The sequence below is a fragment of the Geotrypetes seraphini genome, chromosome 13, assembly GCF_902459505.1.
Source record: "Geotrypetes seraphini chromosome 13, aGeoSer1.1, whole genome shotgun sequence".
In the NCBI taxonomy this organism is placed as follows: Eukaryota; Metazoa; Chordata; class Amphibia; order Gymnophiona; family Dermophiidae; genus Geotrypetes; species Geotrypetes seraphini.
In genome coordinates, this window is record NC_047096.1 from 17,425,080 (window position 1) to 17,438,354 (window position 13,275).

The following is a 13,275-nucleotide window of genomic DNA, read 5'->3' on the forward strand; positions in this document are numbered from 1 at the left end:
ATAAACCCCCCTTTTATGAAGCCACATTAGACTTTTTCTTATCACTGGCCGTGGCAGTATAAGTTCCAATGTTCATAGACTTCCTATGAGCGTCAGAGCTAATATCGCTGCGTAAGGTGATAAAAAGCCTCACACGGCTTCATAAAAGAGGGCCAAAACTAGGTAATAAAACAAATTATAACTATAGGGTAAGATAGTCAGAATTTGTGTCACAAATTTTCACTATGAAAAATCAGCCTCAGCTCTCAACGTTTGCTTTTCTAGCAATGTGTGGGTTGTTATTTTACTAACAGGAGTAAAACCATCTTCTGGCTGTCTCTCAAGGAGATCTCTGCTCACCCTTGTGTTATTGCGCTCTGCTTTCAGCTCTGAAATCTCATCTTCCCTCTCCAAAAGATGTTCTCTGCATGAATTTAAATCTCTGGTCAGTGTTGCAAACTCCTGGAGACAAGAGAGGAAGAAATAAAGAGCCGATCTGTGTCTAGAGTATGATGTGAAAGAAGGACCTAGGCTAACCCATCCAGCATGTCCACATGACCACTCCCCCATCCTCCCAATATCATGGATTATTCCATTTATCAAGCATATAGATCAGCTCAATGGCTTCCTTTCATCATTTATGAATTTCATCTTTTAAAACAATCTTTCTTTCTTTCTTAAGACCTGATATTAGAAGTCCTGAGTATGTCAATAGACACGGACAACTCAAAACATTCATGATCCAAGTCTGGTTACTAGTTATTTCTCACATCAGTTGGTGATATTCTTTCTGCTGCTCCTTCAGATGGGTAAGGCAATTAATAGTTAATCTAATGTCCTAGCTCAGGGTTAGGCAATTCCGGTCCTCAAGAGCCACAGGCAGGTCAGGTTTTCAGGATATCCACAATAAATATGCATGAGATACATTTGCATCTTAAGGAGGCAGTGCATGTAAATCCATCTCATGCATATTCAATGGTGATCGGTGTACAACTTGTCTCATTTAGGTATTATAGGTAATCCATTTCTTATCAGATATGGTCTCCATCCCTAGTAACTGAGAGCTGCAATGGTTTGGGGCTTTAGGATATGCCTAAGGAATATGCAAGACATGTAGTATGTATGGAAATATCTCATTCATATTCATTACACAGGCCAACAAAAAAAGAAAAATTTTCTTGGTGCCTTGGGTTTGTGACCTGTTCCTGGGCTTATTTGGGCGCCAATTCAGAAAATTGCATTGGATAGACCGCATCAGCTCTAATTCTCAGATATGGTTATGGGATGGTAGATATGCCTTTGGGATAGTAGAGCCAAACATGAACATCGTGCAAAACAAGCTTGGCCTCCGAGGGAATATATGGTGGTTGGAGGACAAAATGTAATCAATGAACCTTTGGTAGCACGAGATAGAATCCTACTGCCACCATTACATATAAAAATGAATCATGTGCCTGGTCTTCATTTGTTCTTGTTGTGAAAAACTTTCTTGGCAGCAAGAAGGCAGACAACTACATCCAATTAGTAGAGGATATGCTCTTTCATTTCAACTGGCTTGGCTGTAACATGAGTGTTAAAGTCCATCATCTGCAGAGTCACAGATCACTTTCCAGAGAACCTCGGTGACTTAAGCGAAGAGCAAGGTGAAAGATTTCACCAAGGCATAAAAACAATGGAAGACAGATACTAAGGAAGATGGGATGCATGCATGATGGCAGACTATTGTTGGAAACTTACACGGGATTGTCCTGGCAGATCCCACTCTCGGAAGTCTTATAAAAGGAGCTTCTTGTGTGTCAAATGACAGGAAAGTTTGTATCATAAACTTGTGCTTTTGGTATGAAATAAGTAGATTTTCAAGTTTTACACTTTTCTTTTAATTTTTAATATATTTCCTTCATGCTTAAAAGATATTAATTTAAAATATCCTGACTTTTTAATGGGTGAGCAGAGTGAAGAGTGGTATATGGTATAGGATCTGTATCTAAAAAAAAAACTACAGCTGATAGGAGAAAACTGGTGCCACTTTTAGAATCAGAAGGTCAAATATACCCAGAAACAGGTCTAACATTTGAGGCGCCAAAATGAGTGTTGGCCAGTGTTATACTATTGTTTAAATTTATATCATGCCTTATGAAGCAGCTTATAATACTTTTAAAAGACACAAGGGGAATCTCAGAATGCCACTTGTCTGCTTGTTGGTTCCTGCAGTACAAGGTGGCAGCACTCGTCACTGGCTCATCCAAATGTGCCCTCTATTCTAATCTCTTTTTTATATTCTTCACACTGTTTTTAATTCTAATTTTTCATAGTGTTTCTGTAGCTCTTTAATAAATATGCTAATATTTTTTAAGTCATTTCCAGAATCTCCATTCATTGAATTTTTATCTTTTCCATATGTTTTCTTAGTCATTTCATTCATTTCAATAATTTATCATTCTTTCTGATTCATTTTCAAGTAATATACTAAACATTTCTTATCCCCTAGATAACTTAGCTTTGTTAGTGCAATGTCGCTGTTACACTACGCCCCACCAATGCGTTTAGTATCTTCCTCAGGACGGGGGAAGTGCCTTAACAACTACATTTCATTCATTAGCTTTCTCACGCTGCTTACAATATGTCATCCAAATAATAATAATAATAATTTATTTCTTATATACCGCTATACCCTAAGTTCGAAGCGGTTTACAGTGAAGTCGTGTCTAGAGAGAGTACAGTGTTAACAGAAGGATACAGGATAATACAAAGTGATCAGGTACTGGGTGATACAATAAGGTACGAAATATTAACACGATAAACAGTTACAGTATGTTTACAAGGTACTGGGGTGTTTACAAAAGGTACAAGATATTAACAGGCGAACAGTTACAGAATGTTTACAGTAAGATACAGAAAAGTACAGGGTGAGTGGGTACTGGGTGATTACAGTAGGTTCAAGATATTAACAAGAGAACAGTTACAGGATGTTTACAATCAGATACAGGATGTTATACTAAGTTATAGGATGATACAATATGAACAGTTACTAGGGATCAGTGCTGTTTACAGCTAGGTATATATGATGGGCGTAAGAGAGGTACAGCATTAGACGTTGGGGGAGGGGAAAAGGAAGGGGAGGGCTTTCGAGGCGGTTTATAATTGGTAGGGGGAGAGTTTAGGTGGTGTTGAAGAGGCGGGTCTTCAGAGATTTTCTGAAGTCCGCGTATGATGTGGCTTCGAGTATTGGTTTTGCTAGCCATGTGTTCAGTTGGGCTGCCTGGAAAGAAAGCATTCTGTTTAGGTACTTCTTGTAGTGACATGATTTCAGGGATGGGTAAGTAAAGAGGTTTGTTCTGCAGGAGGTCTTTTTTGGGCAATAACAGAGTGCCTAATAGGATTGAGGGCCAGCGTTATAGGCATCTAGAAAACCCAAATCCCTCAGTTACTGAAAGTGAACACCACTGTGTATCATGGACAATGTTGTGTCATGGTACATGGGTTTGTCGTGCCACTGGGGATTGTGCACATCTGAGAAGATGAAAGCTATGCTGTCGGTAGTTTCACTACCAGCGGGACTTCCCAAGGCGGACGGGTTTCAGCGGAGATAGCAGACTATCGATGCACCACCCATCTGGGCAGCAGCAGGGGGGGCAGAGGATCGCATGTGATGCGACATCAAATGTATGCTGCACAGAAAAAAAAAGGCCCGGCAATCTACTTCTGGATCCTGCCATGAAAACTTGATGATGGTCATCAAGTCACTAGACCTCGAACACATGTCAACGGCACCTAACAACAATCGTCGATAATGTTCGCACTGTAGGGCTTAACGCTTTGTGTCTCCCTGTGCATTGTGACAAATATGGCAAAGCTTCTACTATTTCAAAAAAATAGACCGCTATTACTTGAGTCCCAAATCACATACACCACCATTTAAATCTAAGAGGCAGGATCATTCTGGTAAGTTTTGAGAATCTTCCTCTCGGCTCCCAAACTCTTTGGGTCTGACTGCTTCTGACCTTATCCCTGGACATTCAATGCCAGCAATATCACCTGGTATAATAGAAATTTAAATCTAAAGAGACAGGGTCTTTGTAAGACTGGCCCAAAACTAAGCTCAAAGTGGAGAAAAAAAGTCTTCAGATACAAAAGCACCCTCCTCTTATGTCCGTCGTCCAAAGGTAGGAGCTTTAGAACACCATTTTCTCTGACTGGATATAGCTTTAGTGGAGATTTTTTTGACAAATGATGGTCTAAAAAATCTATTAATAAACTTGAAACTTGATAAATTTGAAACTTAGTTTTGGGCCAGTCTTAGAAAGACCCTGTCTCTTTAGATTTAAAGTTTCTATTATTCCAGGTGATATTGCTGGCATTGAATGTCCAGGGATAAGGTCAGAAGCAGTCAGACCCAGAGTTCGGGAGCAGAGAGGAAGATTCTTAAAACTTAACAGAAAAATCCACCGGACTGCTGTCATGGTTGTTATTGTAACGATTTCAAAAAATGTCATTCTCAATTTAAAAAAAAACAAAAAAAACCCACGTATGCAAATGAGGTTTGTGAAGTTTCACAAAGGGTCGTTACATTTGCATGCAATGAGTCGCTGGTGATAATGATCGGCACATGCGCTGAATGCACCATGAAAAGAGGCTTAAATGTGCCCATGTGCCGGGAAAAGCAACGCCATATGCACATATATCATATGCTCACGTCATAGGCACACGAAACATGCGGCGGTAGCCATTAGGCACTTGTGTCGTGATTTATATGAATTTTGTAATTTTTTTGTCAAATGTTATCAGCCAGAAACATGAGACGTCACATGACTATAATGCATACGCTTAAGAAGCGTGTTTTTGGTTCACACACACACATCACAATAAAAAATCTACCGTATTTTCGCATAGATAACGCGCACCTGTGTAAAACGCGCACACGGGTATAGAGCGCGAAAAACACAAATTTATGTACAGAAATTTTTATATACCGCGCACACCCGTATACCACGCATGCTGCCCGACTCTTTTCGCCCGCCCTGACTCTCCTTTCCCCCTTGAAGTCCTGTCCCTACCCTGAAAGCCTGGTGCCCCCCCCCCGACGTCCGATTCACCCCCCTGCAGGACCGCTCGCACCCCCACCCGAAGGACCGCTCGCACCCCCACAGCCTCCCCCCCTCCCCCATGGAGAAGCTGTCTACCTTGTTTCCTGATGCCAGCGAGCCCAGCTGTTTCCTCTGCCGGCGGTCCCGCCCCTTCTCTGAGCCCTGCTGCACTGCTTTTTCTTCCAGCGGTCCCGCCCTTTCTCTGACATCAGAGAAAGGGCGGGACCGCCTGAAGAGGAAGCAGCGCAGCACAGGGCTCTGAGAAGAGGCAGGACCGCCGGCAGAGGAAGCAGCTGGGCTGGCATCCGGAAACAAGGTAGACAGCTTCTCCATGGGGGAGGGGGGGAGGCTGTGGTGCGGGTGGGGGTGCGAGCGGTCCTTCAGGGTGGGAGTGCGAGCGCTCCTTCCGGGTGATGAATCGGGCGGGGGGGGGGGAACTATGTAAAAAAAAATTTGTACAACGCGCTCACGCATATAACGTGCAAGGGTATGCGCAGTATGTAAAAACCACGTATAACGCGTGCATTATATGCGAGAAAATACGGTACTATAATTCATGTGAATCTTGTAATATTTTATGTTTTAATGTCAAATTTTATGAGCCACAGCCAGAAACACATACCTGAGATGCGATTTTCACAGTACCGCCACCTCCAGAGAAGCTAGTGATTTTTGTTTGCAAAACGCTGGCACCAAGTTTGGGGAATCACCCAGAGTGCCCATTTTACTAGCATTTTAATATTAATGACCTAATTGTACTACATTTGCATGGCAGAGTCAAGAGACTGCTAGAAAGCTCGGAAAAGGCTGCGGTGAGCCGTTTTGATCATCAACTGCTACAATACATGCACGCTAAACCGGCTGAAACTGGTTTAGCCACCATTGTTAAGGGCACGGTAAGTTTTGAGAATCTTCCTCTCAGAGATTTGGGGAGTGTGAGTAGTACCTGTGTGTGGATGGCTGTGCAGGAAGAGGAGAAAAAGGATTCAGCTGGGGGAAATCCATTTGTACACTCTTCCTCAACCCAGTCCTGGGGGGGGGCAAACCCAGCCAGAGTTGTATCCTATATAATAAAACGCTAGCCGCACATGCGCACTCAGACCTGCGTGATCTGTAATCCCTGATCCGTGATCTGTAGGTCCGTGGCCAGAGTGCGTATGCGGCGGCTAGACAAAGCGGGAGAAACAGACTCGAGCGCAGTGGCCGACTCAGGATAGGAGGATGCGCCGCAGCAAAGTGCTGCACAGGTACTGCAGGGGGAGAGACATATCGCTTCTGCACATACCGGTACAAACCTCTCTCCAGCATTGGCAGCCGCAGCACGTTAAACAGGCTGCTTCGCGACTTTCTCCTGCCGTTGAGTCCCTCTGCCGCGTCACTAATGATGTCATCAATAATGCGACAGAGAGACTCAACGGCAGAAGAAAGCCGCGAACCAGCCTGTTTAGCGTGCTGCGGCTGCCAACGCTGGAGGGAGGTTTGTTATTAAAGTCATCTCGCCGGGAGGGTCGCAGAGTCAGCGGGGGTTGGGATGGGTGGGGAGAGAAGCGTCTGCCTCGGGTGCTTCAGGCAGCAGCAGCGTTTACAATTCGCTGCTGTTGCGGCTTCAGGCCTTCCTCTCTGGCGGGTCCTGCCTACTTCCTGTTTTCATGAACACAGGACCCGCCAGAGAGGAATACCTGAAGCCAGCAACAGCAATGAATTGTGAATGCTGCTGTTGCCCGATGAAGTAGTTGAAGGAGGAAAGTGAGCAGAGGGGGAGAGAATGGCTTGGAGGGAAGAACAGATGGCAGGGCATGGAGGGAAGGAGGAAGGTATGCCAGACCAAGGGAAAAGGAAAGAGGAGATGGAGAGAGGCCATATGGGACAGAGAGAGAGGGGGCGGACACTGGATGGAAAGAGAAGAGAGGGCAGTGAATGGAAGGGGCAACATAGAGGGTGAACAGTATTCTAGCACCCGTTAATGTAACGGGCTTAATGACTAGTGAGATATATTTGCATATCAAGGAAGCAGTACCTACAAATTTATCTCATAGTCATTGTGGAGATCCTGAAAACCAGACTGACAGGGGACTTTTTCCATGCATAAACCTATTCTCTACTGTTAGCAAGGATGAGCGATGGTGCTTTTTTGGGTTAGCCACCTTCTCACATATTTCTTTAAGCTCTCTCACCATTTCATTGCAGATTACACAAGTTAGTTTCCATTGGTATAATCACTGTTTTCTGATTTAACACATATCACACATGCTGGTTTTTTGCTTTTAGTTCACACATACGTGCTATTGCTAAATCCTATTATTTATCAGTTTCCACTCTGGGTGCTTTACATATGTAGGTTGCCATATAGAAGATTGTTTTAACACCTTTTTGGCTTGATCACTTTCATTGGATAGGCTGGGGGGGGTTCTTTTATTTTTAAGCATGTTGTTTAGTAACACAGGACATGATTCACCATTTATGATCTGTATATATATTTTTTTCACATACACCTCTCCCACACTTTTAGATAAGCTTTTGCTTTTCACAGGTTGAGTTTGGGGTTTTTTTTAATTATTATTCTTTGGTCTTAGCCAGTAAGTTATTTTATTTATTTATTTATTTAATTCATTGTTCATCCAGTTTTGAATCCGTATGTTGTTTACATGTACCCCAGTGTCATACATGGTCATGTGTTAAATGCCTTATTTAAGTGTACACTGCTGTGCACCAGTGGGAACTGGATTCCCTTCCTGTATAGCTTGTACAGGCAGTCCCCAGGTTAAGAACAAGTTACGTTTTTACAGCTGTTCTTAAATTGGATTTGGCTGTAACTCAGAACTTGTAGATTTTAAGATTCTTGGTTCTTCATCCCTCTGCTCCCAGCTGACAAAAGGGCCATCTGTCCCTACCAGTGTTCCCTCTAGGGTACAGCATGCACAACCACACACTGTTCTTAATGCGGCCGTACATCATTCCTGAATCTGCTACAGGAAACATGTAGGAGTCTATGCCATTGGAAATACTGCTATGTGAAATCAAATGAAACTGCAACCACGTTCTTAAATAGCAACATTCCAGATGTGATGTCATAATGCCTCATTCCACCAATGCCTAAGAGCGAACCTCAACAGTGATGTCACAATGGCTTGATTATTCCCATACAGGCAGTCCCTGGGTTAAGAACGAGTTACATTTTTAAAGCTGTTCTTAAGTTGGATTTGTATGTAACTCAGAACTTGTAGATTTTAAGATTCTTGCTGCTTACCTCTGCTCCCAGGTGACAAAAGGGCCAATTGTCCCAGTGTTCCCTCTAGGGTACAGCATGCACAACCACACATTGTTCTTAATACGGCCATGCATCATTCCTGAATTTGCTACAGGAAAAGTATAGGAGTCTATACCACTGGAAATACTGCTCAGTGAAATCAAATGCAGCTCTACAGGTGCTGATGTTCTGGAGACAGGTAGGTACATTTTTATTCTGATCTTTATGGGTATGTGATGGGGTTAATAAACACTGGGGGAATGTGTGGAGCTCTTTATGTGGTCTCTACAGTGGGTACCTGGTCATTTTGGATACCTTTTTGGCACACATACCTGATTTTACATCATCTAAATCAGTGGTTCCCAACCCTCTCCTGGAGGACTACCAGGCCAATCAGGTTTTCAGAATAGCCCTAATGAATATGCATGAGAGAGATCTGCATATAATGGAGGTGCCAGGCATGCAAATCAGCTCCATGCATATTCATTAGAGCTATCCTGAAAACCCGACTGGCCTGGTGGTCCTCCAGGACAGGGTTGGGAACCACTGATCTAAATCACAATGTATAAGTTTCATCCAGGAAGTCTCATAAAACCTTTGATTATCCCTGCATGATGATTAAGTCTAGGTTGGCTCACATCCTGCCCTAACCACACCCCCCAGATACGCCCCTTTCAGTTCCGGGCGCACAGCGGCAGAAGCCTAAAAAGTCCCTGGGTACATCCAGAAATTCAATTTGATTATCAGCATTTGGACAATGTGTCAAGGGCCAATAATCAAAACCGTCTTTCTATACATCTAGCATGGTGTTCCAGCCTCTGTACGTTCAGAGCACGAGATGGGTGGAGTGGAGACGTGTTTTGCGCGAGCTTTGGGCAGACTCAAGGGCGGGTTAGACATGATTGTCTTGCTGCAATAATCAAACATTTTGCAAGACATCCTGGACAGATGACCATTGCATGCATCAATGTAAGACACTCCTACACTCCCCCCCCCCAGTGCTCACAGACAACCTCACCTGCACAAAGATCAGAATACAAACATACATACCTGGCTAGCTAGGAAAGCCTAGTTTTTAAGTACGAGTCATACTTAAGTCAGGGGACTACCTGTACTCATACCTCAATTTATATTTGTGTTTACTTTTTATATTTTAAAATCATAATTATTCTGCAATTTAATTTACATCTGCTTTATAATGTATTTATTTGTCCATCATTCTTTGTTTTTATTTTATGTGCCTAGGTATATCTTTATATTTTAATCCATATGATGTTAATTTTCCTGGATGTTTTATGTTTGGTTTTTCTTAGTTATTTATTGCACTCCTGACAAAGGCCACTGGGCCAAAACATAGCCCGTGCCGAGTCCGTCTCTCTCAACTGCTGTACATCATAAGGGGGTCCTTTTAAAAAGGTGCGCTAGCCGTTTTAGCGCACGCTAAATGCTAAAGCGTCAATAGAATATAATGGACGCGTTAGCGTTTATTATGCACTAAAACGGCAAGCACTAAAAAGGACTCCATGGTGTTTTACAATAAAAGTTTTTAGCTTTGAAATGCTCGTATCAGCAGGGTTTTTTTTATATTTGGTCGGCCCCCGCTGTGGTTTTTCTGTCATTTTTTGTTTTGTGGAAATTGTATGGTTTTTCTTCTTTTTTTGTGTGTAAAGTTTTGAGATGGATGACAGGAGCCTATGGGAGACTTTTACAGGTTGCGAGACCTATTCTTGCATTTTGCTGGAGTTTCTGAAGTCATGGACTTGTACAAACTGGTTTCAGTTCAGATGCTGAGATGCTAATGTGTGGCATGCGAGTGTGTAAATTTCTTGCTGTGAAGTTTCTCAAGGACACCAACCACTGCTGGAAAGACAATGAGCTATTGGACAGTGCTGAAAGCAAATGCAAGTCAGCAGAACACTCCATCCTGGAACCTAAGAACTGATAAAGTGATGCCAGGCTAATGCACCGATACTGATGTACCCGTGTGAAGAATGGAAACTTCAAGAAGATAGTTCCAGAAGCTATGCCTGTCAGGGTCCCCCAGGGAAGAATGGAGGCATGGACTAGGAGAGAGTTAGATAGGCAGTTGGTCTGCTCCAATAGGGCGATACATATTCACAGCCAGGGGAACGGTCTAAGACAAAGACACTTTCTATACAAAACCCCCATGCTTTGGTAGAGTTTCATTTGAGAAGCTGCACCATACTTACAGAAATATGCTGGCACTGTTTGTATGAGGTTTTTTTCTCTCCATTGTATATGTCCAAACTGATTTATTTCTGATTTGACAAATGCTGCTATAATACTTATTACTAGAATAAAAAGTTATGTGCTTTGGAATATACAATGTAATCTTGTGGCTTTTATTTTTGTTTTTTTGTTTCTTACTTCAAGTTGTGCAAAAGTTTGTCAAATGAGAGAAATTATACACAGATCACTATTATGATGATTATTCCACATATGAACATTCATCTTAACTATTAGCTGCATTACCCACCTGAAGGAGCAGAAGAAAGAATATCACTAAATGACAAGTTACAAGAGAGGAGATAAACCTCAGTGAGTAACCATAACGTGTAGAGTTTGGAGATTTACTTCTTCAAAGGATACTGAAAGGTAAAAAATTCCTGAAAACCTGAAGAGTCCTGGGAGAGTTTTAAGCCAGACATCGGGAAGCCTCACTTATGCTGCTGGTCTTTTACTTTGTGGCTTTCACCTGTTGGCGATTCCATTTTTATACATCACCTAGATTGTCCAAGAGATAGTGGTGAAATTTTATGAAGGGCAGATGCAAGAGATTGTTTCCTGCGATTAAAAAAAAAAAAAATACACCTCTATACCTCAAGGTCAGCCAGGACACTTCTCAGGCTTCAGTTATATTTGATTTCTACATATGAACTAAGATAAATTGAGGGTTCCAACAAGACATTGACTCCTGAAAAAAGGCGCATCATTCCTGAATCTGCTACAGGAGAAGTATAGGAGTCTATACCACTGGAAATACTGCTCAGTGAAATCAAATGCAGCTCTACTGGGCTTTCCTATACCAGGTGCTGATGTTCTGGAGACAGGTAGGTACATTTTTATTCTGATCTTTATGGGTATGTGATGGGGTTAATAAACACTGGGGGAGTGTGTGGAGCTCTTTATGTGGTCTCTACAGTGGGTACCTGGTCATTTTGGATACCTTTTTGGCACATATATCTGATTTTACATCATCTATTCTAAATCACAATGTATAAGTTTCATCCAGGAAGTCTCATAAAACCTTTGGATTATCCCTGCATGATGATTAAGTCTAGGTTGGCTCACATCCTGCCCTAACCACACACCCCAGATACGCCCCTTTCAGTTCCGGGCGCACAGCGGCAGAAGCCTAAAAAGTCCCTGGGTACATCCAGAAATTCAGTTTGATTATCAGCATTTGGACAACGTGTCAAGGGCCAATAATCAAAACCGTCTTTCTATACATCTAGCGTGGTGTTCCAGCCTCTGTACGTTCAGAGCATGAGATGGGTGGGGTGGAGACGTGTTTTGCGCGGGCTTTGGGCAGACTCAAGGGCAGGTTAGACATGAACGTCTTGCTGCAATAATCAAACATTTTGCAAGACAGCCTGGACAGATGACCATTGCATGCATCAATGTAAGACACTCCTACACTCCCCCCCCCCAGTGCTCACAGACAACCTCACCTGCACAAAGATCAGAATACAAACATACATACCTGTCTCCAGAACATCAACACCTGGTATAGGAAAGCCTAGTAGAGCTCCACACAGATGTCTTAAGTAGCCTGGTGGGTGGGCTAGCGAGCCCTAGAGAGGAGTAGCAAGTAGAGGTCTGCACGGGAACAGGGATCGTGGGAATCCCCCCTAACACGGGACTCCCACGGGTACCCCCCTCTGGCCCACAGGACTCCCACAGAGACCCCCCTTCTAGCCAACGGGACTCCCACGGGCATGAAAGGCTTTGGAAGCAGGGTTCATCCATATAATAAAATCGACACGTCAGCCTTAATAAAAGAGGGGGTTTATAAGTTAATTACCTGAACAGAAAACAAAAAAAGGGTTCCACCAAAGATATTCCACAAGGAAAACAGCAGCGCAAACACAAAAGAAACTGTGGAATTGATGATCCTGTCAGAAGTAATTGCTACTGTTTATGGGAACAGGCGGGGATGGAGGTAATTCCTTGCGGGGATGAGTGGGACGGAGAGAATCCGGGTGGGGATGGGTGGGATTTCTGTCCCCGCGCAACTCTCTAGTAGCAAGCCCCTTAAGCCACTCTAACCACTACATTCATGGTGGAAAATGTGAGCCTGACAAAACTCCACTGTACTGCTAAATAGGTGCAGCCTTAAGGATTATTGGAGTTGTAGACAGATGGGTATAGTGGGTTTTGGGGGGTGTCTTCACTAAAGTTCCTGAATCATGTACATCATCTCTGCAGTTCTCCTTTTTTGTTTAATCGTTTGCTCTCCACTGCAGAACTGTTAAGACTTCCCTTCATCTAACCTGTGCACTTAATCAGCACAAGAAAAGAAATGGAGCTGCAACCTGTCTCTCCAAAAGCAACCACTTTGGTACAACAGCTCCAATTTGATCATCCTTTCTTTTTTTTTTTTTTTTTAAATCTTTATTCATTTTAATAACCCAACATCAAGTGCAACAGTTTACAAAATAATCATCTAATTCCATCAATTAATATAATAAGTTCATATCCCTTCCCTCCCCCCCCACCCACCCATTCATACAGTATAAAGACAATCAAGAGTAATACAAATGGCCAAGATAAACAAATTACAATTTAAAAATAAATTAACTACATATTCCCCCCCCCTTCCTGGATGAGATCATCCTTTCTAAAATTCCATCACACCTATGACAACTTCATCCTATTTGGTCCCCGTGTATGTCTGAAATTTTGCCAAACTTTAGAAGCTTAAATCTGGCCCATCTGTTTCTT

At 42.8% G+C, this 13,275-nt stretch overlaps 1 protein-coding gene across 5 annotated transcripts in view; it reads right to left on the reverse strand.

Moving 5' to 3' along the window:
• The window catches only part of PPFIA4 (PTPRF interacting protein alpha 4), a 125,721-nt gene that overhangs the window by 82,354 nt on the left and 30,092 nt on the right, over positions 1 to 13,275 (reverse strand). For all 5 annotated transcript variants that reach the window (XM_033917485.1, XM_033917484.1, XM_033917486.1 and 2 more), the window contains exon 3: positions 340 to 441. In XM_033917485.1, coding sequence (XP_033773376.1) covers positions 340 to 441 — 102 coding nt within the window. The remainder of the gene's footprint in view (positions 1 to 339; positions 442 to 13,275) is intronic.